Genomic DNA, 25,824 nt, shown 5'->3' on the forward strand with positions numbered 1-25,824 from the left:
TTATTCGTCTCTTGGTCTACATGACTCCCTAATTGAAATTTCTGGCTCACAAAGGCAAAAGCTGGAGGAATTTCTGTCTTCTGCAATTGTAGGTAGGGGGCTCAACTGAGCCAAGGCTGTTAATCTGAAGACTTCTTGGATAAATCCTGAAATCTCAAGCTATCTAAAGCTAAACATCGGGTGTGGGGGGCAGTAGGGAAGTGGGAAGAACAAACGCTAGGGGGTAGTGGCACTCACTGAGATGAGGTCCGGGAAAACATTCCTTCAGCTGATTGCATTCGGGAGATAAAAACAGAAAGGAACCCAAATTGCCCTTATTTGCAGAGAAAATGGCCCCCTTAACTCTTTAGAAGTGGAGCGGTATGTAAGCCTAGATAGCAGGGGCACTGATTACTGAGCAGACAGGAACACTGCTCGGGTTTCCCATCATCTGTATTTTTCATTTCGATAAGTAGCTCCAATGATTAAGTCTCACCCTCTGTCAGGAGTTTCGACTTTCAAAAAGAAAATATTTTCCAAGGAATCCAAACCGAATCTATAAAGATGGTCGTGATATAGCCCGTTTGATAGTACGAAGGAGAGACGGCTATTGAAGACTAAATTAAATCATACATTCTGTGAGAGGTTTTTTTCACTGCGGATGAGAAAGGAGTGGAACGCTAATCTTTATAAAGAACGTGAATGGAGGGCACACATGTCTTCAGGCTAAAGAATTTTATATCATTAAGTGTACATTGCTGAGGAATTTTTTTTTAAAAATTGAGTTTGGCACTATTCCCCAGTCTCATCGTTGCATTAGGTCACTAATACAAGTACAGGTTAATTATAACCCCAGGTTACCAAGCAAGGAGGAGTCGATTCCTGGTTTATATTAGCCTTATTCTGTCTGCAAATATGCTATTTCTCCCCTTCCTCTCTTTCTTCTTCCCTTCTTTTTTTTTATCTTTTGCTCTTGGATAGTGTGTAACAACAAAAGCTGTCTCAAAAAAAAATAAATACTTCAGATGTAAAAATAAGAATTGAGTAACTTTTCTCCATAGTACAGTGTTTATTTTATTCTGCTGTCTAATACAGTAAGGTAGTAAAAGAAAGAAAATTCAATAAAATTCAACTAACAAGGGTTTGGTATTTAAACTCAGTGGTAAAATGTTTGTCTAACATACATGAGGATCTGGTCCCTATACCACGGACTGCATTTTTTTTTCAGTTAACAGATTTCTCAAAGTGGGAAGGTGGGGTGACCTATGCCTTTAATTATATCATGCAGAGGGAGAGGCAGGCTAATCTCTGTGAGGTCAAGGTCAGCCTGGTCTACATAGTGTGCACCAAACCAGCCAGCACTACACAGTGATACCCTATATCAAGAACAGACTAGCCCCACCAAAGTGTATTTGTACTGTCTACTGTAACCCTTGTTATCTTCTACTTTCTAAAGTATTTGTTGACTAATTTTCTTCAGAGGTACTTTCCACATTTGATAATTGCATATGCAGCTACAGCCCTAATTCCTACACTGTATATAGATATATCAATAAGCCTGTCAGTTATAGCCCTGGAGATTCACCATTAGTTAAAATTAGTTTACCATTGTGATGGTTAAATCTGATGGTCAACATGACTGAATTAAGAAACGCCTAGAGCATTAAATGAAGTATACCTTTGGGTAGGTCTGCGGAGGACTAACTGACTGGTTAAGACGTGACCTGAATGTGCGTGGCACCATTGTTTAGGCAGTGGTCCCTGACTGAAATAAAAAGGGAAAAGAGAGAAAGAAGTGTGTTTGACTAATTTCCACACTCGTTCAAATGCATCAGGATCTGGACCATACTATTCATTCCACTGCTGAAAAATAGACATAAAATAAATCAATGGAGCCGGCTAATGAAACATATACAAGTTCTGAAAGCCAGGCGAAAGCCGGAAAGACAAACTCTGAAATTGTCTCTTAATTTTCCTGGTTCCAAGGCAGTATCCTTCACAAATGTCTACCAGCTATGAAGCGGTGAATACGAGCAGAACACAGTAAAATATCTTGCTCATTCAAATACCTTCACACGGGAAAGTATTGTTTTGAGAAAGCTGAAACTAGACCTTCAGATTATTTTCTTCAAGCATTAGAAGATGGGTCTGGTGTGGTTACAAGTACTTTAACAATTACAATGAAGAAAGCAATAGAGGGGCTGATACGTAGGAGGTGTTCAAATATTAGAGTAAAATAAATGAATGAGCACATTATTAAATATGCTGTAAGTTAAATATCTGTTTTAATATGGGAGCACTGTTAGCGTATATGTTACTTCAGTATTTAAGAATTGCTTTCTCTCTTTTTATTATAGCAGTGGGACAAGTCACTAGGGTGTTTGCTCATCAAGTTTATATAAGAGCTGCATTTGACTTGTGGGAGTTTTCAAAGTACTATATCGTGTGTGTGTGTGTGTGTATGTGAGAGAGAGAGGGGGGGGAATAAGCTTTTTATAAAGCCAGTACCAGATGTCTTTTCTTGGCAATTAAAAAAAATGCCATAACAGTTAAGTACATTTTCATGGTTCTACTTAGTACTCTTGACCATTAAGGATGACAAATACACAATGTTTCTCCAGAGCGAGAATGCGCACGGCGCCATTAATCCCTCCAGCCTCATTCACAGTTTCTCCAAGGGAGTCTATCTCCACCCGAGTTCAGTCCATCATCCAGGGTGGCATGCAATTTCATTCTTGAGTCTCCTGTCAGTAAAATCACTTAGATGAGAAACAGGCTGTTTGGGGGCATGTATTTTATCTTGTATTGTGAAGTAAAGAGTTAGAGGGGAAAGGAGGACAAAAAAACATGAATTGGGCTTCCAGTATGTTCTAGTCTTCTAAAAGTTTTATATATCTGACCTCACTTAAAAGTCAAAGCAACCTTGTAAAATGCCCTTCCCTTACAGAAAAGGACCTGGAGACTTTCTGTGTTTAGTGACCCCACCCCCACCCCAAGCCAAGACACAGAACTACAATGCAAACCCAAGCTCACTTTAATCCAGAATATTCCTCTGCCCATTAGACTATATTGCACATTCATTTCACCATCTTCTGTCCTAGGGTCAGAGCCCACTGGGATGTAAGCTCTTCAAAGAACGTAACATGCATTTTTCCCCTTGTATCCATAGCATCTAGCTTTGTACCTAACATGTATCTCTGAAACTTGGGCAGGTCTTGAATCTCCTGTCTTAACTTCCAGAGTATCTGTGGTCATAGGCCTGTTACACAAGATCAGGTTAGCATACAGTATATCAATCTCTGTCTCTCTCTTTCTACCAATCTACATATGCAACAGTAGTAATTAAAGAAGAAGGGGCTGGAGAGGTGGCTCAGTAGTTAAGAGAACTTGCTGCTCTAGTGGAGGACCTAGCTTCAGTTCCCAGCACCCACATAGCAGTTCACAACCACCTGTAACTCCAGTTCCGGGATCTCTGGCTCCCTCTTCTGGCTTCTGCAGGCATCGGGCATACATGTGGTGCACAGACATACATACAGGCAACATAGCCATACGTATAAAATAAAAAAATAAGAAACCTAAACCAATAAATAAAATAATCAAAGAAGAAGTAAAAATAATTGGGGAGTGGGAGGGGGGACACAAGAGGAGATGACAGAGGAGAAGGAGACAGGAATGATATATGAAGGTCTCAAAAATTATAAAATAAAAACAAAGGAAAATATAAATGTTGAGGGTATAAAGGACTGAACAAAGAAAGAAAGCCACAGAGAGCTAATGGCTCTTAACCTTCCTAACGCTGTGACCCTTTAATACAGTTCCTCACGTTGTGGATCTCCAACCATAACATTAGTTTGTTGCCACTTCATAACTGTACTCTTGCTGCTGTTATGAATCATAATGTAAATATCTGAGATGCAGTCCCCAAAGGGGACCCACAGGTTGAGAACCACTGGTCTAGGGCGATTAAGCCACTTTCCACGAGCGTCCGTGAAAAGACTCAGAAGGCTGTGTCAAGTATCTTCTATACTCTCCTCTTAGCTTCCAAAGCGTGCAGGTCTTCAACATCATGGCTTAGGCTCCTAAGCATTCTACCCGGTTCACTTCACGCTACAAGCAAGGTAGACCTCTTTGTGCAGTGCAGTGGAGATTAGGAACCATTAGCCGCCTCGAACAAGAGGACAGGATCACTTGTCTGTTGTGTCCAACTCCACATGCCTGGCACTTAACAAGATGTTCAGTAAATATTTGTGGAATAAATGAGTATTTTCTTTTTGGGGTCAGTAATGAGAAAATTCTTCATAAATGATGTCATAACAGTATAGGTTACACTAAAAGCCCTAAAATGACCAAACATTTTTGGCCAACTTGTGAAATGGTCCTCTTCTTTTCCCTCTCCTTCTTATTTCTTCATCTTTAGTATTCATTTCATAGGGTTGTTGCAAAGAAGGAGAATATATACAAATGACTGTGCATGTTCAATGCACAGTTAACTCTCAATAATTGAGAGCAGTTAGCACTCAATTGCTAACTGTTAAGATTGTTTCAAAGAGAATCAATAATGGTCCACATGGTGACAAGTTGAAAAAAAGCAAAGACAAAAAAAAATCACCATATGCTTTATACTCGGAGAAATATCCCTTAAATATGTTAACTCCGTATGGGCTTTAAAGCTAGTAAATTCTCTGAGAGCTACAAGTTACATTTGGATCATCAGACATGCTTCCAGATATGTTTTGTGGAGAAATTTTTCTTATGACGTTAATAAAGGAAGGAGTAATTTATTCAGGCTTTGGATATGATTAGCCCTCAAATGTTACTATAGATAACGTTCGCAAAAGATTACCTCTCCACAAGTTCTTGTCCGTTCCAGCACAGGGTATCATTTTCGGCCACGGGGCTATGACTGCAGATGTAGCCAGGCAAAGCACTGTAGAAGTTGATGAAAGTCTTCAACTTCTGAACCAGTTCCCTGAAAGGAAAACAACACATCTGTGCATCAGAGGCAAGTAAGCACAGTATGAGAAAAGTTTAATTTCCTTATCAGCATGACAGAAAAGCTCTGCCAGACTGATTAGAACAATAAATGATTTTTTAAAACATTCTTAGCTACAAGGCCACAATGTAGCATTTAAAAAAAGGGGGTGGGAGAAGGTTGCCTTCCATAGAAGGTGCTGTTCCTATCAAGAGGATGATTTAATTCCAACATCCATTTTCCCACACACATTTGGCAGCTTTTTTTTTGTTGTTGTTGTTCAGAATGCTGTTACCTACACTCTCAAAGGTGCTGATTATGAGGCACGCCGGCATATTACATATCTTTTGGTTTCTGAGTGTAATTGAGTGCATTGATTGTAATTTACAACGCTATTACCCTAGAGATGGCCCCTTTCCATATAGGCTTTGGATAATGGCTGCAGATCCAAAAAAAAAAAAAATGACAGGGTGCTCAGAACACTATAAGCTCTATGAAATTCTCCTGATTATACAGTCAGGGAAACCCACGCGCATCTGCTCAGAGGAGGAAGGCTGCTTTGCTCTTTGTCTGTATTTTGTTTCTCCTGAGAGGCAGAGCAAAGGGGAGAGGGCTATACTAGCATATATTATTATTCACTTGCTTTCATTTCTATGCTGCTTATGATAAGAGAGCACACACCATATGCAAATGTGTATAAACACACAGATACAAATTCTACCAAGACTTTTGGCCTGCTTATCCTGTTTCAGTTATACATGCATATACAACATAAGTTATCAGACCGAATACATGAATATGTTTATGAAACACTTAAATATTTCTTTTTTTTTGGTTTTTTTTTTTTTTGTTTTGTTTTTCGAGACAGGGTTTCTCTGCAGCTTTTTTAGAGCCTGGCCTGGAACTAGCTCTTGTAGACCAGGCTGGCCTCGAACTCACAGAGATCCACCTGCCTCTGCCTCCCGAGTGCTGGGATTAAAGGCGTGCGCCACCACACACTTAAATATTTCTATAATAGATGTCCAATAATAAACTAAAAAAAAACACGCTGTACTTTCACAGTGGTACCCTGATAGAAAAGCAATACTGCTCTTCAATCCTATACTGGTCAGGGAATTTTCTGACAGGGAATCCATTACTCAACAGTGTCTGCAGGCTAAGAATGGAGTTGCCCTGACGCACAGGCCTTTGGAGGAGCCACAAGTGTGACTGCCATTTGAGGGGTGGTGGACGTCATGAGCCCAATAATGCCTTCTAGGAGGTGCTCTCAGATCCAGCTGAAGTTGGAAGGCTGGTGGAAATGAAGGGCTGGTGGAAAGTTCATGCCATTTTCTATTTACCATAGAACTATTATTTCATTTAATGTGTGTGTGTGTATGTGATCAGAAGAAATAGTTTTCTGTACATATTTACATAAGCTTAGGACACAGGAAAGCAGGGGTGATGGACAGGGCAACCAGAAAAGGTTATTGCAGCATATATAATGCCGGCCACCCCAATACTTGCTTCGTGCTGTGTCCATGCCCACCTCCCAGCCTATGCCTGGCAGCTGAGCACCGTCAATCTCCAAAGAGAAGAGAGGCTCAATACAGAGCTCTGAAAATAAAAGTCAACATTACAGTTTCTCAAGAGGAGAAAGATGGGTTCAATTAACGGCTAATAGGAGAGATGTTCTGTTTTACAAGGTAATAATCCAGTTCCCAAGAGTGGAAGCTGAAAGACTAAAGGCTGAAGTGGAGTAATTCCCCCTACTCCACGAGGAAATGGAAAGTGGGCATTAGTTTAGGGGAAATGATGGCCTTCGTTTTAATGAAAGAGTTTCCCTTAGGCATCCTCCTACCTCCATACACACTCTCATGAACATGGAATGGGACAAGAAAAATGGGGCCCATACAGAGGCCTTCCACCTTGATATCCCTATCAGTTAAAAACAAAGAGAACCTAAATTCCCCCCTGCCTTTCAACCCTTGGAGCTTTTTCTGGCTGATCGTAAAGATAATTGGCAAGTTGAGAAAGAATCAAATGCGGTTCTACCTAATGTCACAGGGACAGGGACTACAATAACCTAAGACTTCCTGCTCCAGGCTAGGAGAATACTGCCTTGGAAGGTCAAGATAACCATCTAGGGAACCTGCAAAGAATGTGGACAATATAACACAGTCTGAGGCATCCCATTCTAGAACAAAGGGCAATGGCTTGAAACTTAAAGTAAGTAACTTAGAGAAACAAAGTTATCCTACTTCATATCGCATTGACTACCTCCTCAACTAGGATGGGCATGAGTGCTTTTGTTTGTAAACCTTGTTTGTAATTGGTCATTGTCAAGTTAGATCACAATTTCATTCAGCAACCATGCTATCACTGTGGCTGGGTTCTCAGAACAGTTCCTTCGAATCTACTATAAGAACTCTGGTTTTGGAGTCTGACTCAGCTGAGTTTTAAATGCCAGCTCGCTGTCACTTACCTGGCATTGCAACCTTAGGCAGATTCTAAACTTGGCAGAGTTTGGATCACCTTTGTCATGCAATGAAAGTAATGAGAGCATCTACGTCACAAGATTGCTATGACAATTCAGCAGAGAATGCATGCGAGGTGCTTACCATGTTACTCATGTCACCACAGTACCCCACAAATAATAGGTCATGTCTTCATAATGTATGTCATGTCCCATTCTCTCATTATTGTAAAAATGAAAGATAAAATGTTACTATAAAATATATTGTATTCTACGTAAATTTGTGTGTAGGACAATTTTTAAAATTCATCTTCCAGATTGCACACATTTGTGCAACATGATTAAGATCTCGCCACGTTTTGAGGTGGGTATTCTTAAGTACGGACGAGGTCACTCCAGTATTAGAAGAATTTTGGGGTGGGCACTGGAGTTTGCAGCTAGGGCCTTGCAAGTGTTCTACCACTGAGTTACATGCCCAACTTTCTTATGATTTTCTTGAGACAGAGTCTCACTAAGTTCTCTAGACAGGTCTTGAACTTGTGATCCTGCTGCCTTAGTTTCTATAGTAGCTAAGATTACAGGCAAGAACTTCAACTTTAGCTCTGTCCATTTCTTCATCTTTTAAAATAAAGTCTTTTGACTTTCATCAACTTAAAAGAAACACATGTTTGCCACGAGTAATGAAGAAGGATAAGAGGAAAGAAGAAGGAGGAGGAAGAGGAGGAGGAGGAGGAGGAGGAGGAGGAGGAGGAGGAGGAGGAGGAGGAGGAGGAGGAGGAGGAAAAGAAGAGGGAGAAGAACCATTCATAGATCTACCAAGCAGAGATAATGTCTTGATCTACCTTCTGTTCTTGGTAGTTTTTATCACTAGGTTCTTTCTGGTTCTCAGGGTATATTATCTTGATTCTGAGTAAAATCAAGACATATTTGTTTTAAGAGGAATCTTAGAATAATGAAAGAGAAGCTGGGGGTGTTGTTTGGTGGCAAAGCACCCGCCTAGAACATGTAAGGTCCCGAGTTCTTGACCCAGTACCATAAAATAGCTGACTCTTAAATAATCCCCTAGCCTTGTGTGGCAGCATGCTATCTGTCCTTCAGAGAGCTAAGAGCAGGTCTCTAGCACAAACAGTACCCTGGTTAATCCCTCAGAGCCCCAAAGGATACTGTTAGAGTACATCATTACTTTATGCAAAATACTTTATGGGAAAATAATTCTTGGTTTCCAAGAAAAACTTGGACTTTTGAAAATAAATGTAGGCATCTAACTTTTGAAGGCAGAAAAAAAAAAGACTGTAAACTGCTGGAGAGTCAATGAGGTATCAAGGGACAGTGACAACAGGTGATAATGTCCTCAGCCACCACAGCAGCAGAGTGTGACAGGAGTAGTTTACCCCCTACGGATTTTGCTGTGCCTCTCTTCATTTCTCCTCTTCTTTGTCTTCTCCTGTCACCTCTCCTCAAACTTGTTCCAGCATAGGAACTAAGCACATTTCATTAATGTTTCCCTAAAGTCTTATAGCATCTTCATGCACATAATTTTAAAAGAGAGTAAGTTGAATATTTCTAGTTGTCCTTTTTAAAGAAAGACAGTTGAAACTAGATGGCATGTTAATAGCTCAGATTTTTGTCTTTACGTTGGTACTCTATGATAGTCAATAAAAGAATCTCTACCCGTGAATTAAGGCAAACTGTGACTGGAGAAGTAATTTGACTTGAAAGGAATGTTCCTTGATTCTAATCACAACTAAATCATATATATATATATATATGTATATATATGTATATATTCATATATATATGATTTAGATATATATTAATATATCATTGACATAGAAAGAGTACAGTTGATGAATCTCACTTGTGATAAACCCAACATTTGCTTATGGCTGTCTGCTTAGGAAAGGGTCTTTTTATTGAGGTTTCCACTTAGTGTATAAAATGTGGAGCTAAAGGATGAGGCTCCTTTGCACGAGCCATTTGGAAATATTGGAGCTGGGTGCATGTGATATTCTCAAGCGGGCATCCATCATTCCAGAGAGGGCATCCCCGTTATCATAAAGTGGAGGAGGGGGCTGCCTGCACTTTCTCACACCGATCTCCTTGGGCAGGCACCAAAGCAGTGCTAATTGGAAACCACTGCAAGGTACAGCGCAGTCTTTCATCTCTAACTGCAGATGCTGAACTGTTTGATTATTATTTAGGTTCCCTTTTTCTTAATCTAAAGTAATATGAGCTCATTGTTTCATTTTGTTTGAATTTGAAAAGACAGAAAAGCACAAGACCAAACTAACCCAAAATGGAATGGTGTGAGATCATGCCTAATCCTGATGGAAGGCGATGTTCCCACTGTAACCTCGAACTACAACTTTCTGCCACCCCAGACACTAGCATCCTTTTTCTCTTCCCATCCCCTTTTGTTTGGAACACCATCCTCTCCTTTATCTGTTAAATTCCTGCTCATCTCTTAGAATGAGTTTAAAAGTTACCTGATCCAAGTAGCCTTTCCTGATATTTTCAGGAAGGCTGCTAAGTTTTCCACCTGTGACAGTGCCACTCTTTTGTAAATAGCTCTGTCAGGGAACGCCAATTCCATATAAGATATTATTTAATTATGTCTGTCTCTTTGACTGGACTGGGTAGGGGTCCTCTTCTCATCAGAACCTAACTCTTAGACAATGCTGAGCATAAAGATAGGTTTGGCAACTCTTGGCTGTAAGGTCCTATGTGGGGTAAGATAGCATCTATCAGACCCGAGACTCAATTATGGACACATTCAAGATATATTTGGCCGCTTCTGTCGGAGGCTGGAAGATACTCCTGCACTTAAAAGGCTGCCTAGCAAAAGTTAAAGTGCGGTGGTCTGAGAGATCAGCTTGCACTTTTTTTCCCTTTATATAACTTATTAGTGTTACCTAATCCATTGCCCCCTCAGACCAAGTCACAGGGGAATAACAGGAAACAGGAGGCTACAATACTTAGAGGGCATTCCAGTAGGTGAAGGGACTGTAAATTTGTCACAGGTTAGAAGTTGGGCCAGAAGCTTGATGAGTAGGTGCTAGATGACTATTCAACTACCAATTTTGGATTTGAAAAGGGAAAGATTACTAATGTGTTCTACCAAACAGTATCTAGGATATGAGAAGGACCAGGTATACAGTATGACAAGTGAAGTGATGGAGAGGAGACATTCAGGAGAGCAAAAGAGGGAGAGACTGACAACCCAAATGTACGAAACATCCTAGAGGTAGAAAGGGCTGTGGTGATCATATTGCTTCTGTTCTGAAGGAATCTGAGTGCATGGAATTCTGACGTCAGTGCTCTAAACTTCACAACAGATATTTTCAGCATGTGTTCCTTAAAAATAAAAAACAAACCAAACATCCCATATACAGACCACCGGTCAAGTATAAAATTGCCTTTAAATGGAGCTAAGCTATTTCTAAAACTCGTTGTGTGTTGCAAAGTACCCAGTTGGGGGCAGACAAAACAAACAGATGATTTCTGAAGGCTTCCAAAGGAAACCTGTGTTTCTTTGTGTGCTGTTACTTTAATAAAGGAAAGAGCTTTTCAATTTATAATCAGACTCAGACAGCTTGCTTGCCAGCTGAGTACTACATTGAGTACTACAAGAGCATTCCTTTCCAATTTCTGTTTGTAACCACTGATAGATCTTGGGCACGGGTGCTGAGGTTGATAGATGCACACATCCATTTTTCTCGAGGGTGTGAAAGGCTGTACCATGAGGAATGTATAAAGGCACCAACGTTCTTTCCAAAGAGACCCTTTTAATAGCATTCCCCCCCAAAGAATCCTGTCATTCACTCAAATCTACAGCTTTTGTCATTTTCCTTTACTAATATTTCATTTATTTGGAAGTTGTCTAACAGGTTCAAAAATGCCTTTCAACAAAATAGCATATCTGAACCCTCAGAGGCAAACACCCCCTTTATCAATTTCTTCTGTCCCTGGAAGATCAGCATCCAGATCAACAGGTATCCCCAGGAAAGTAAACAGGAACAGGTCACACATAGCCCGGACTAGACAGAAGCCATGCAGGGGGGCTTTCATCAACCTCCCAGTTAGAACTGTGTCTGGATTGACAAGCTAATTTCATTTCATTTTTAACCTTTAACTGATACATAAAGAGTGTACATAGCAACAGGGCAATTTCAAGACGGGGTTGCTTTACTGTGTTTATTTTAAGAAAGTTCTATATGTGACAGCTGTAAATTACTAAACCATTTCTTCTGTGAAGCCGTTCCTAAAGATGTACTCAGTGGAGGGTCTGTCCTGTATGCTGCTTCTGTACTCGGAAAATTCTTTAGCTTTTGCTTATAGTTAAGTCTATTTCCACTAGATTGACCTAGAGACTGCGTCTCTGTTTTCACCGTCCACCGTCCATGGTAGCACGACTGGGTGTCCGAGAAATGACTGTCCAGAGGAATAATGGTAGACCCATGTACATATAATTCATTCCAGTCAAATATGGGAGAGTTTCTACAATTAAAAGCCGACTCCATGCCCAGACTGAAGTGAATTTCTCAAGTGGTGCAGAGGACCAAGAAGGAAACCGCAGGAAAACAAGGGACCAGGAGAAGAAAAAGACGGTGTCGCCAGATGGCTGTGCACAATGGCGGGTGTTTTTAATCCCAGCACTCAAGGTGCGGAAGCAGGGGGATTTCTGCGACTTTGAGGCCAGCCTGGTTTACACAATGAGTTCCAGGGAGGCAAGGAATATACAGAAAGACTCCATCTCAAAAAACCAAAACAAAACAAAACCAAAAAAAAAAGCAAAAAGAATAGCCTACTTCTAAGATGTTACTCATACAGGCCAATCCCTCAAAACTCCCTAAAATTCAATAAGAAAGACAAAAAGACAACAACAGAAGACTAATACCTACCAGCTCTGGAATTGGGTTGGTGTCATGTGTAACTCTTTGGGTAACATGGTTCTCTCAAGAGTTGTGTTGGGTTCCTCACATGACTACTACCTCGTAACTATAACCCAGCAGCTGGAATAGGGCTGGAGGGAGCCTGAGTAGGGATAGGGGTGGCTGGGAATAAAGGAAGTTAGAACCTGCCTTTCGGCCCTTGACTGCTGTTTCAAGAACTTTAAAAACTACACTCAGTATTTTGTAAAATGTGCCATGGGAGCACGGCGGGAATGTCTTGCTAACCCTCTCTCTGGTGAACTCACTGCAGTAATAATGAGAATAACTGCAAGCCAGATCAATAAATTATAAGATTTTCTTGTGGGGCTGGAGAGATAGCTCAGTGGTTAAGAACACCGGCTGCTCTTCCAGAAGTCCTGAATACAGTTCCCATCAACCACATGGTGGCTCACAACCATCTCTAATGAGATCTGGCGCCCTCTTCTGGCCTGCAGGCATACATGCAGACAAAACACTGCATATGTAATAAATAAATGAATAATTCCCTTGTAAGCAGAAAATATTTTAAGGGGTCCTGAATAGAGGAGTTCATTCTACCCTGTGTTGCCGAACTAGATACTTATACCTAGAAATTTTACACTTAAATATAGCTTAGTTATAGTACCATTTTTCTTCAACACAGACAAATTATAGATTTTACTTAAGCATTCTACTAAGAAGAACTAAACAACATGTATGTGAGAAACTTTGCTCCACTGATTTTTGGCCTGAGAACACAATGGCTGAAATGGAGGGGGAAAATTCTCTCACCTTCTTCGGCTGGACAAGGTTTCTTCATATTCTACATGAGCAACTTTCAGTACCTTCTTGTCAATAAACAGATCTTCAGGATAATAGGCAGATCTATATTGGCGTTGCTGGGAGTGGGCACACAACTTGCCAATCTGAAAAAAAGAAATGCAATATAATAGTACCGGGCTTCCACAGATATGATGGCAGAAACAGATTTGAGATGCACTGAAATTTCCTCCCTCAATTTCCTCTCAAAGAGCAGAACAGAGTCATTAATAGAGTCAAAACAGGTAATAAGGTTTTAAGGCAAAGAACCAGAAGTAGAAAGGAGGGCAGAGACTAATGAGGAGTTCTGTACCCGTTCTGAATACAGTCTACCCGGACTCTTAAGATGAAAGGGAAAACATTGGAGAGGCCTCTCTACACAGGCCTTACTCTACTGATATCTTTCCCTGGCTCTTGCTGTTTGTATGTATGTAGAAGTTCACAAAAGGCAATTTAGAAACTTGAGACAGTCTCATATAGGAGCTGGAGTGGTTTCAGAGGTGGCGCTGAGTAGCCTTTGATAGAAGAGCAGCCCGTACACAGAGTGCATCCCGTTCTTAAGTGTGTTCTTACTAGGCTCAAAGTCTTTTTAAAAAAATGTCAGCATAGTTGCTCATCTGGATTTCCTAAAAAGACCTGAAGGGAAGCAAGTACATCACCCAACCCTATAGTCAGTGTCATCAGAGGAACCAACTAAATAATTGCAGGATTGTATGGAAAGAGCACAGGCACTTAAGATAGCCAGACTTTTTCTCTCCTTTCTATTCTACTACTTCTCCTGCATCCATTCAAGAACATTTATCGGGGCTGGAAAGACGGCTCAGTGGTTAAGAGCATTGCCTGCTCTTCCAAAGGTCCTGAGTTCAATTCCCAGCAACCACATGGTGGCTCACAACAATCTGTAATGAGGTCTGGTGCCCTCTTCTGGCCTGAAGACATACACACAGACAGAATATTGTATACATAATAAATAAATAAATATTTTTTAAAAAGAACATTTATCGGATACCTCTTTCACACCCATATGGCAAAGATTTTTTTTTAAAATACCAACTTGCTTGCTTAGCTATTCTAAGTTATTTCTGTGGTTAAATTATTTGTGGATTAATGCCTAACACAACTTCCATATGGATATACATATAAATAAGTGTGAATATTAACTTTATCATATGGCTCCTTGTGCCAGACACTATGTTAAATACACTACATTACTGATTTAAAAAAAAAAAAAACCCGAGGCTTGAGGAGGTTAAGAGACTTGCTTAAAGCAAACAGACAATAGATCAACTTGATTATCTTTGAATCCAGTATTCTGGCTACAAATCTTAACACAATTCCACCTCCTTTGAAGATGATACCTGCTTTTCATCTCAATAACGTATCACCAACAAAGATAGCTCAAGTGAATACATAGACTGAAAAATTCAGGGACAGTAGTGGCAACATCTGGTGAAGACAGGGGTCATATGTGTGTCACTTCTACACCTCCACACAGTTTAGAGTAGGCTTTATACAATGCTAGGCAAATTAATTTAAGTGAGCGGAAGGAATTTTCTACTACAGTATCGGGTCCCAAATACCAGTCTATCAATAAGCCATTGACGCTGTGTGGTCATCTCACTTCTGGGTGTTTCAAGATGGCCCAATAGCACTTCCTGGCTTATCTATGTATGCGTAGAGGCACACAAGATGGCCCAATAGCACTTCCTGGCTTATCTATGTACGTGTAGAGGTGCACATGCCATTTAGTCTGCGTAGCTTTGGCAGGCTTCCCATGAAAATTCTTGAGTTAGAAATCATCTTAAATGAGCAGCAGCATTACCCCCACTTATGAAAGACAGTACCTATCATTTCATGTTCAAACTAGCCATCCTCAATCATTTAGTCTAACACAGGCAAAGAATCAAGACCCTGGAAAACATCCCATCTAACTTTGGAATGCAAGATACTGACATTTTCACACGTGCCTATGCCATGCTATACGACCTGGGCTAATTCTAATTTCACATAAAGAACCAGTTTTCTCTGAAACCATCCTGCCTGGGACAGTTTTTTTGGTAGGGTGTTTCAGGTTAGGGGCTGCCTAGTTGTACACTTCCAAAGCCTATAATGCAGACAGAAATAACTGGTAGACTACCCTGTAACTTTACGTCCACAGGCTAATACGCATTTATTACTATTTTTTTAAAAATGCAGGTAAATTTCAGATAATATATTCAGATAATAAATATTATTTGTGTGAAGAGCATAGATAATGTGAGGGTCTGTTTTACAAGGTTTAAAATATCACATTCAGGTGTACAGGCCACATTCTCTTTTCATACCTGTCCCACATATAATACCCAAATAAAATATCTATCACTACATGTTATCTAGTTGAAAAATATAGCTGTCAGCCTGGTCTACAAGAGCTCATTCAGGACAGGCTCCAAAAGCTACAGAGAAACCCTGTCTCAAAAAGCCCTGCCCCCAAAAAAGAAAAAGTAAAAGAAAAATATAGCTATAAGATGACCCTTCCCATGAAAAATCGACACTTTGTATCAGCGAATTCTTATTGGGCAAGAACATGCCTTTAAATATTTGCTCCCACCCCCTATTCCAGCTTAGTAGGAAGTGGAGTAGCTGAATGAAAAGTAGGAAGGTTAAGGACAAAGGACAAAGTAGCCAGTCAGTAGTCTGATCTTCCTTCCCAAGTCCCAAATGTGGCATTATCAAGAAGACGTTTCAAGGCACTGTGTGGGGTAAAAGACAAATGATGGATTTTGCCCACACCTTCCGCTCCTATCCGATATGTGCCATGCCTTATCAGACAGGCTGTATTTTCTCCCGCAGGTCTACCATGAAGCCAATTCTTCTCTCACACAAAGCGCTTCTCAGAGGTAGCCCGCCCCCACATGAGCCTCTCAACACATCCTTCGCCCCCACATTCAAATATGGAAGCAAATAGCATGAGCTTATTTTGAGGCCAGACACTAAGAAAAAGCATCATTTACAGAGATGTGGTATTCCCACTGAAGACGCGTTTCAGCTTCTCGCTTGAGAAGCCTCACACTCTGCTGCAGGACCGTAGTCTCATTCTTCAGCGGCACTCACTAAAGAAGTCAGACTCTCAAGTGGTGGTTTCGAAATCAATAGCCTGCCCAGGAGTTTTAAACTCTTAAATAAGAAATGCAATCCAATTTCCTTTCATAGAGTAATGTACCTGGTCAAGAATGCTGCCACCTTTAAATTTGGGTCATTGGAATAAATGTATTAGATATGTGGGTGTCTCTATCAAAAGACTAGGAATTTAAAACCTTTGTTTTTTTTCCTGAACCACAATTCCTAATGATGCCTTTATGTATGTACCAGAAACAGGACAGGAAAAGCAGCAGCACTCTCGAGGGTTCCGAGGCCTGACAACTAAGAAGGTATTGCCTACGGGTGCAGTCCAGGCAGCAAGTCATTCCGGCCATGTTAGCCCCACTTCTCTCCAACAGAATCTAGACGTATTGTCTTCATGTATACAGGAAACAAATGAATTATCCGAGCATCAGGAGACTGGGTTGCCTCTTGCCGCTTAAATGATCATAACTGTACATACTTAGTGAGATACACTGATGCCTCAACCCATGTTCACAATATCCAGGCATGAAACAAGGCACTCAGCACACCTGTCACCGCAGATGCCTATCCTTTTTGTGCTGGAAACATTCAGGACCCTCTTTTTGAAAAATTCATCTATCTGTATCTGTATGTGTGAGTGTATGATTCCATGCACATGTGTGCTCCACTGACTGTGTGCAGGAACAAATTCAGATGGGGCTCTGTGATAAGTGCCTTGGCTTGCTATATGAGCTCACTGACCAAGTCTCTCTTTTCTATCTATTTTTTTTGTATTAGGATATATAGTAATTTGTTAATTTCAGGCACTCTTCTGTAATTAACTTTTTCTTCTCACTGTATTTTTTTTAAATATTTGTTTATTTATTACATATACAGGATTCTGTCTGTGTGTATGCCTGAAGGCCAGAAGAGGGCACCAGACTGCATTACAGATGGTTGTGAGCCACGATGTGGTTGCTGGGAATTGAACTCAGGACCTTTGAAAGAGCAGGCAATGCTCTTAACCTCTGAGCCATCTCTCCAGCCCTTCTCACTGTATTTTTATGCCTGTTAAGTAGCTGCTCTCTGTCGCCTTCCCTCCCTTCAACTCCTCTCAGCCTTGAAGATCGCTACCATTCTACTCTCAACTCCTAAAGGAAAAACATTTCAAAGTTTCTACATATGAGAGGCATTACATGATATGTGTGTTTCTTCTGCTCATGGCTTATTTCACTTAACACAATGTTATTCATATTCATTCATGTACAGCCCCATTCCCACCTCTTACCCACAAAAGTACTTTGTTTTCTCTTGGTGGTATGGTTTCACTTTACCTGCCACCATACCTTATATGAAGGAAGAATAAAGAATATTTGAATTGCCATATTTTATTCAAGGTTCCCTTGAAAATAAAAGGTAAAAATCACTTTCTTAGAGGATAACTATATTATCACGAGAGGATTTAATTACACATTGCTAGATTCATAATGATACACATATAATAAAAGACAGCTTGATGACAAAAGCACGCAGTATGAATATACTGGGGGGAAAAAGTCCTTTTGTGAAGATTCTTTGCTGTATCTGTTTTTTTGGAGGCGAGGCTATCTTCTTCTGTGGGCATATAGTATGCGCAGCTCACATAAATGCCCCATCATGTATTTCACGCATGAGTCTCCTAGGCTGTACAACTTTAGGAGAGGAAGCTTTCTATGTTTTATGACCCATTTCATCAGAAAAAAGGCCAGGAGAAAGTGTGATTGACCTTCCTGTTTTTGTTATTTTCTTAAGCAATAAGCTTTATCATTATGAAAGGATGTTTTTTAATGATTTACTGCTGCAATCATTATTCATGTAGCTATGTGTGTGCATCATGCGGGAATGAACACACGAATGCTGGCAATCACAGTGGTCAGATCCACTGAGGCCGGAGTTTCAGGGGGTTGTGAGCCACCCAGCGGAGGTGCTGGGAACATCTGAAAGATCACCATGTGTTCTTGGTTGCCCCTTATCACTATGAAAGGTTTGAAAACCAGGTAAAATATTTAGTTTGCTGTAATTCATACATGTGCCATTTAGTTGATATGTCAAGAGATGCAAATATTACCTTGGTTAAAATCTAAGACTATTCTTTCTAATGTAGGTCTGGTTCCTTTATTGACTTTTGGCTTTTGGAAGCTCCTCAGACTTGATCTTTTGTTCTGGTTGGCCAAGTGAAGGAAGACAGCAAGTATTGTAACTTTCCCAACAATATTAAACCTCATGTTCAGAAGAAGAATATTTTACTCCAGCCTCTTGAAATCAGATTCTTGGGTCAGCCACAAAATCTTTTGTGATTCCTATGGTTTAACCCCAGTCTCATCTGATAGCTGGTCTAACTATATCCCCTATATTTTCTCCTAAATGGAGATTCCAGGATAATTCTATGGTAACAAAATCCCAGTAGATTCAAGTTTCAGTTGTGATAATCTAAAACAGAAACTTAGGGCTGAGGATGCGGCTAATAACATGCACGCGTGCGCGCGCACACATGAAGCCAGATATAAATATTTATTTGTGTAACGAAGTTGCGTGCATGTGACACGGGGAAGTGAGAAAACCACTTATGGACATGATTTCTCTCTTTCTGTCTACTGCTTCTGAAGATGCAACTTGGATTGTTGGGTTTGGTGAGGCAAGCAGCATCTTTATCCACTGAGCCATCTTGCTGGCTCTGAAACCAGCAACCTTTGTTATAACGATTTTGTTATAATGGGTTATATAAGGCCATTGCTTTTGCAAGTGTATTCTCCTAACCCTAAGGAATCTTTCCATTTTCTTTCTTTAGAAGTATATAATGTGGGTATTAAGAGAGATGGCTCAGTCATTAAAAGTGCCTGTGGTGTCAAGACCAGGGACCTGAGTATGATATCTAGCATCCACATAAAAGCTGTATGTACCTCCATACACATATATGGAGGGTTAGACCACATGTACTCAAGCATATTCTTGAAGCCCGTTGGCCAGTCAACCAAAGTGAACTGATGGAGCAGTGTGTTCACCAAGAGGTCCTGTCTTAAAAATGAAATTGGCAAGCTATGGAGGAGACATTTGACATTGACTTCTGACCCCCAAATACGCAATGTTAGCCATATATATGTGGGGGTTGCCTAAATGTATTGTTTTAGCTTAGATAGCCTATAAGAGAAGGAAAGAAGGGATGTGGTAGAAGAGGGAAAAGGAGAGGAAGGAACAAAAGCAGAAAGCAAAAAGTTCTCATGGGCGGTGGCATGGTACTAGGAGAGCCACGGACCTATTATACTGCCCTCGGAAACCGTACTGTTTGCCAGGGGATGAAGGCTATATTTGTGAGCTCGGACATCAGCACATCCCTCTCAGGAGCCACCCCCAAGGCCACCAAAACTCTTGAGCCTCTGGAGGGTATTTGCAGTTTTGGTGACTTATAGAATAGATTTTCTGCTGCCCTCCAACTAATAACTGGGCTCTCAAAGAACATTTTCTGAGGAATGTTGCTAAATATTTGTTATAACTTTAGTCTCTGTTTATTGGCTGACTCATTAGAAACTCGAAGAACTCGAAATAAATTTTCCTGGAGGATTATGCAAATTAAATATGAACTGGGCTCTTATGAACTACTTTGAACAAATACTGCCCATGAAATTCATTTGGGCCAAGGTGTGAGAATTCTGAAATTTACCAGTTAAAATAAAACATTGAGCTTTGTTCTCTTAAACCATATACCATGTTGTTGTACAATTTTGTTTAATTAAATCTGAAAAGTTTTCAAACAAGATATATATTGAAATTATCAACTTTTTAATAGTAGTAACCATACCCATTTAACAATTCTACAGGTATAATAAAAATGCTAATGTATGTTAATGTTTAGTCTGTGGTTAATGTTTTGTCTTGTTAATTTCCCCAGGGCTTTTATTACTGATTTAAATCTGCCACACTACTCAACTGATTGCACTGCTTCCACAAACTGCATGGAAGTAGCTCAAATGAATACTGATGAACAGAAACGAACAAACATTTGGCTAAGCAAACCATCCTTATTATATGTGTGTAATTGTTACATACATTTTCGTGCAATGAGATGGGCATGACAGACCTTTTCCACTCGTTTTCTGTACAGAAAATATGCACATGAGCATTAAATTAATTTATAGCCCTGTACTTGATGAAGCACATCATTATTAATTAACTATTGATTGATCTGGATAGAGAGCAGAGAGGATAATGAACAGACCTGGTGACAATGTGGTTTCTTTTCCTACCCCACAGACAGTTTACTGTGACTCATTATTAATTGCTAGGCCATTAAAGTAAAAGCTCTCTAATAATTTGCAGTGGATTAGGAATCGAGCTATTTTAAGAAATCAGGTGGCATTACCCGAACGTTTTATACAAGCCATCCCTTGAAATTGGAACCTGGGGACAGGGGAGGAACTGAAAGTCCTACGTTGCCTTCAATTTGAAGAACATCGCTGTATTAGAGTGGAGAGAACAATTTGGAATCAAGACACCCCGGTTTTTAGTAACAGCTCCTACAAACCTTTGGCAGCCTGCCCCGGGGTGTCACAGTCCTGACTTGGGCTGGTCTCACACAACAGAGCTATGGCTAATGCTGGGCAGAGGGGTTCTTACATTCATAAACTATTCCTTGGTGTGCTGCTGCTGTTGTCTCTTTTAAATAGCTTCCAGTGTTCTTCTTAAACGTTAATAGAAATAGAAATCTCTTAGCAAGCTCACTCACATAGCACATTTAATAGCCATAGGGCGAGGTCTAAGCGAGTAACAAGACCCACATCTGTGGACTCAAAGTTGTGGTCCTAAAACAAGTACCGTCAGCAGTCAGTCTACTTGAGCACCTATGTGAAATGCAAATTTAGGGGCCCAAACTCAGACAAATTTTATCAGAAACCCTGGGAGTGGGGTCTCATCATCTGTGTGTTCTATGCTGGCCTTCAACTGATCATTCTTCTGTTCTAGCCTCACAGATACTGGCATTATAGGTGTGTATACGCCTGGTTATCCTCATTCGATAATTATTTTGAAGTATATCACTCTCAGTCTATCTGTGTGGAAGTATATACACACACACACACACACACACACACACACATATATTAGTTTATTTTGCAATAATACTTTTATTTTAAAAATTTATCTATAACTCACTGTTATAGATATATATTTTTTAGTTTATTTTGCAATAATACTTTTATTTTAAAAATTTATCTATAACTCACTGTTATAGAGGGGTTCAGCACTCAGGAGGCAGAAGCAGGTGGAGCTCTCTGAGTTCGAAGCCTACTTGGTCTACATAGCAAGTTCTAGGTCGTCCATGGTTACATTCTGAGTTCCTTTAGTAAAAAAACTCATCATGGGCCGGGTGGTGGTGGCGCACGCCTTTAATCCCAGCACTCGGGAGGCAGAGGCAGGCGGATCTCTGTGAGTTCAAGACCAGCCTGGTCTACAAGAGCTAGCTCCAGGACAGGCTCTAAAGCTGCAGAGAAACCCTGTCTTGAAAAACCAAAAAAAAAAAAAAAAAGTAAAAAAATTCATCATGGTACAGATGAATCTATAATCTATAGATTACAATTGTAATTAAGAAACGAAGTTATGGTGGTGGGTGATAGATATACCTCATCAATGGTCCCTGTTCTAGCATGAATAACTAGATTTGAGCTTCAGAATATGGGAGAGGGAGGCAAAAGCTGTCTTCACCTTGATCTTAGAGGTACAAATAGTTTATTGATTTTGCTTAAGAAACAGAAAAAACATGAAGTTGTGTGGGTAGGGAGGAGGGGGAGGATCTAGGAAGAATTGTAGGCAGGGAAAGAATATGATCAAAATATACCATATGAAATTCTCAAAGAACAAATAAGCACACTAAGAAATACAAACAATTTGTTATTATGTTTGCTCTAAGATAACATTTAAGAATAGTATTACCTTCAGGCTAAGTTATAGAGGTATCTTAAATTCAATAATTCTCAGTTTAAAGAAAATGGAACTCAATATTCAAAATAAATGTTATGAGTTCTTTAAAAGTCAAAACTGTTCATTACAGCTTTTCAAAGTGGAAATGTAAAAGCCTCTGAAACACCCTAGGTGAAAACTGACTGTGTTATATTTGCCAGAACAGTGTGCACAGCAGTGAAAAACTAATCAAACACTGTAGGGCTCGCACCGCTGCATGCCAGCTCGGTGAAAAGTCAGATAATGAAATCCTGCCACTTTTGAAGGAGAGGGAGACTAAAGTCTGAGCTGCAAAAAAAAAAAAAAAAAAAAAAAAAGAGGAAGTGAGTATATCCTCTACAGAGTGTACTTCCTCCTTCCACACACATGGGCTGGATTACTATTTGGTTTATATTCATTTGTTAGCAGCAGTAATTAATCTTCCAAGCTCTATTATGTGAATGCTTAACGTGTGTGTTGGGGGTAGAGGAGGGGGAGGGGGCAGGGCATTAGTAGTATTGAAGTGGCTAAAGCATTGGAAAACATTGTTTAAATTTACAATGTTTCCTCAAATGAATCTGATGGCATTTGCGACCATGGTGTACAAGGCATGGAGGGGGGGGGGGAAGGAGGTAAAACTGCTGGCACTGTACCACGTGCCAAAGTTGTGACACTAAAGCGCAAGAGTCACCGTGGTTTTTCGGCCAAGAACTCACACTTGAAAAAAAAATAGCCATTTTCGCTTGAGGATATAGTTGAAGGGGGAGTAAAAAGCGATTGACCTTGAGCGTACGTCTTTTTTAATGTTATATCGTGATGATATGGGATGTAGACTCAAAGTACTCCCATTACATCACTGAAGTATGATACTCAACAAGAGTATGTCTAGAGCCCGCGTTATGCTACAAACTAAGCATTCATGTCCTGAAACACTGTTTTCACCTGGCAGACAGGCACACAAACTGTCTTCCAGCATGAAGACTGACAGGCACGTCCTCAGAACTCAGTGTGGAAAGCCCACTTCTTCAAGGCCAACGATGGCTAATGTTTCTAGGCAATGATCACATTGTCACATGCAGGCCAAATTTATACTTTTGGGAGCAAAGCCTTGCGCCTTCCATTACGACATCCACTTGATGTTTTTTTAAAATATAAAGCCTTTCCTATTCAAACAGTAGTAATACTTATGACCATGATATCTGCGATACGTGCTTCTATCTGGCATATGGGCATAGTTCAGACAAATACTTTTCAAATAACCAGTGTATCCTAATATAAAAATGCCATAGTAACTAAAGATCTATGGCAGGTAGAAAATCAGGAAAACAAAAATGGAGCAACTCAATGCAAGGAGCTCTGCAACAGGGTCAACGGTCAAGACCCATGTAAAGCCCTCAAAGAAGAAGCTCATTCTTTAACTCAGAGGTTCATGTCCTTCAAAACTATCTATCCGAATGATGGAGCAATGAAGACATTCCTAGGCAGGGGGAAGATCAGCTTGCCGCTGGCAAATATTGTCACTCCCAAGAATCCCTCAGAGTCCTTCAGTATGAAATACAAATACATGAAAATAGCCCAGATCTATAGGAGGAACTGAAGGCAGCTAAGGAAAGGTCACGTGTAAGGTAACAGAGAAAACAGAGTTAATATAGTTTTGTTGGTATCTCCCCTATCTAATTTAACATACAAGTGTGAATAAGTAATAATTACAAATTTGTTGGTGTGGTTTTACAACAATGGCACAAAGAGCATATGCGAGAAAACATTTTGTCAACTACCAAAATGAAGTTGGTATTAATCAAATTTAGTAATGTTACGAAAAACACAGGATTCAAAATTCAGAACTGTATACTAGGAAGCTGGTAACAAAAAGAAGGTAACAGTTAAAAACTAAAGAAACAAATGAGATACAAGGCTAGAAAAAAAACCCCTCACACAATGAGAGATCCAGACTCCATTTTATGCGTAATTATATTAGTGACACATGCACACTCCATGCCAGTTAAAAGGTAGAGAGGAATCATTTTAATCCAAAACAACATAGGGCACGTGTATGCTTTTACAAAGAGACATAATTTGGATTGAAAGTAAAAAGACAGGAAAAGCCAAAAACATTATCAACTGTAACCAAATGACAGCTGGAATAGGTGTGGTAATATAAGGCAAGATAAACGTCAAGACAGACAAGACAAAAACCGTTCTTAACAATGAAAGTTTTATAATAAGAGTTGTCAACTCCTCCAAAAGAGAACAATGCAAGTGTATATTTACTGAAACAAAGTTATGTGAAGGGAAACTGTTAAATTTTAAGGGAGAAACAGACAGCTCAACAATAATATTGAGTTTTCAGTTCTCTCCTTGAATAATGGATAATATTCAAGCAGGCATCAGGCAGAATAGCAACAAGGGAATGGAAGACTGGAACAATGAAATTCTAAGTCAACCACACAGACATCTATAGCACACTCCGTACAACAACAAAACCCACTATTGAGTGCTGCGAGCCATTCTTTAAACATTTACTTAATTTAATTTGCACGGTGTTTGTCTGCATGCATGTCTTTGGTGCTCAAGAAGACCAGAAGAGGACTTGAATCCCTTAGGACTGGGGTTACAGATGCTTGTGAGCCTCCATGTAGGTGCTGGGAGTTGAACGCACTAGCTACTGTTGGTGACTACGCTCGCTCTTCCTGGCACCATGAAACAAGCTTCTCTACTCCATCCTACCTTCTTACTGCACCACGATGGACGGGAACTTCTTAAGGCATGAGCAAACAATTCCTCCCTTTCAGTTGGTTTTTTTTCCAAGTATTTGGTCATAGTGACAAAAACCTAATACATACAATTTATAACAATTAACTCAAAGTCAATACCAACTTACATTTAATTATTGAAAATATCTACAAAACCATAAGAGGAAACAGATCTTAATTTGGGGGGTTTTAAATCCAGCAATATTTCCTTAGCCATGGCAACCAAAGTGTATGGGTTGGGGGGTCGACTGGGCTATATAAAAATGAAGGGATTTTATGCTTCAAATGTTTCAATTAGGAAAATGAAAAGACAATCTGCAATCATCTAAAACCATTTATCTGATAAGTGTTCTGGCTCTGTAGAGAACAACTATATAGATAACAGAAACAGTAATGCACACACGGATACAGTCTGATGGGCCCCTTTATAGTTTGTCACTTACCTGGTACTGATCTGTGCCCGTGCTTCACTTTTATAGCTTTTTGTTTTTTTCATGCACTTATTCCTATTCAAATTATACATATGCAATATCACATAGAATCTTATCACCAAACCCCCAGTAATGTCTCTGTCTTTCCAGATTATAGGATGTCACCACTTAGTCCAGGATGTCAGGACCAGCCAACTTTGAGTCTTAATTTTGTTCACTATAATTAAATTCTTACTCTCTGAAGGGGTAGTAGATGATGAGTTAAAATGGAAAAATGCCAAAATACATCTCAGATTGTTTTGATAATCCATTCGTATGCAAATAATAAAAAGCCCACTGTATTCAACGATGGACCATTCCTAAAATTGTCGGAGAAGCAGTGCACCTGGTAGGCAGCAGTGCGGTTGCAAGGTTGTTCTGATTGGAACTTCATCCAAACTGATTAGCCACCGTC

The 25,824-nt window shown here is 40.0% G+C and overlaps 1 protein-coding gene across 1 annotated transcript in view; it reads right to left on the reverse strand.

Moving 5' to 3' along the window:
* Window positions 1-25,824, reverse strand: part of Gpc3 (glypican 3) — a 368,381-nt gene that overhangs the window by 111,738 nt on the left and 230,819 nt on the right. The window contains exons 4-5 of the mRNA XM_038317072.1: window positions 13,109-13,242; window positions 4,823-4,948 (exon numbers count right to left, since the gene is read on the reverse strand). Of these exons, the coding sequence (XP_038173000.1) occupies window positions 4,823-4,948; window positions 13,109-13,242 (260 nt within the window). The remainder of the gene's footprint in view (window positions 1-4,822; window positions 4,949-13,108; window positions 13,243-25,824) is intronic.

The sequence above is a fragment of the Arvicola amphibius genome, chromosome X (genome assembly GCF_903992535.2).
Source record: "Arvicola amphibius chromosome X, mArvAmp1.2, whole genome shotgun sequence".
NCBI classification, from domain to species: domain Eukaryota; kingdom Metazoa; phylum Chordata; class Mammalia; order Rodentia; family Cricetidae; genus Arvicola; species Arvicola amphibius.